This window comes from Eurypyga helias, unplaced genomic scaffold, assembly GCF_000690775.1.
Source record: "Eurypyga helias isolate BGI_N326 unplaced genomic scaffold, ASM69077v1 scaffold39322, whole genome shotgun sequence".
In the NCBI taxonomy this organism is placed as follows: Eukaryota; Metazoa; Chordata; class Aves; order Eurypygiformes; family Eurypygidae; genus Eurypyga; species Eurypyga helias.
The window spans coordinates 156-1,265 of record NW_010238550.1 but is presented as its reverse complement, the minus strand read 5'-3'; the positions used below and the strand labels follow the sequence as shown (position 1 = coordinate 1,265).

The window sequence follows — 1,110 nt, the reverse complement described above, 5'->3', positions numbered from 1 at the left end:
CTCCGGTGACATCCACTGTGGCACCAACGTCCGGCGTAAGCCCTTCGCCTTCAAATGGTGGCACGTGGTGCCCTAAAGCACCCGGCGACGGGCTCGGTTCCTGCAACCGGGGCTCGAAGGTGCATCAGAAGGTGCATCAAAACACAGGGTTTCACCAATAAAGCTGCATGAACACTGAGGGTGCAGCTCTTCCCCGGCTCCCATCTGCTATTCCTCGGTTGTTGGGGTGAAAATATCGCTTTTTTTTTTAAGCACATGGGTTTGTTACGGGAATGGGGGTTTTATGGGATGGGGGCAACCGTGGAGGATGGACACGGAGCATCTTTGGGAGGGTGGTGTGTGCGAATCAGCCGGCAAGGAGGCTGCTTTGGGGGTTTGGGGCCCCATCCCACTGCGAAAGGGCCTTTTAGTCCCTTATCCCAGGCTTGTAGCTAATAATCTCTCCCCTAAAATTCCCTATATCAGCCAAAAATCCACCTCCCCTGGGGAGACCGTCTCTCCGCCCCGGCATAGGGTGGAGACAGAGCCTCATACCACTCATTTTACACCTTTCACAGTGAAAAGCAAATTTCCTGTTCTGTTTGCATCTGTCCCAGCTGCTCTTTCTCTTCCTCTTTCCGTCGCAAACCAAGCGTGGCATTTCCCTGTACCCAGCTGTCACCCCTGCCTGTTTCCTGCCCGCGCTGCCCTCACTGGCACCAGGAACCGAAACCCGTCCTGCCCTGGGGCATCGCTCAGCCCTGAGCAACCCCACGAGCTGCTATGGGGCTAAACCCACTGTTTTGGGGGACAATTTGCTTTTCTAGCAGTACTTGAGGCGTAGAAGCGTCGCTACACCTCCCTGCAAGCTGCCGCGACGCCGTGTTCACAAGCGGTGCTGGAGCAGCAAGGGGCATGCTCCCCCAAAGGGTCCCGCATCCCTCTTGGCACCCCTTTTTTTTAAACCAAAAAGGTGATTTCTACCCCCAGAAAGCCTTTTTCTTCCCCTGCTGTTACAGCTCCGCTGAATTTCCTCAGCCCCGAGGAGCGATATTAAATTCCAGCGGCGCGTGATCCCGCAGGGAGTTGGTGGGGGGACAGCTGCAAGGGGCAAAGGGCTCTCCCACGCCC

General features: G+C 56.3%; 1 protein-coding gene across 1 annotated transcript in view; it reads left to right on the top strand.

Annotated features, from left to right (window-relative positions):
• The window catches only part of PADI1 (peptidyl arginine deiminase, type I), a 10,023-nt gene extending 9,947 nt beyond the window's left edge, over positions 1-76 (top strand). Inside the window, exon 16 of the mRNA XM_010147879.1 lies at positions 5-76. Coding sequence (XP_010146181.1) covers positions 5-76 — 72 coding nt within the window. The remainder of the gene's footprint in view (positions 1-4) is intronic.
• Positions 77-1,110: the final 1,034 nt, after the last annotated feature.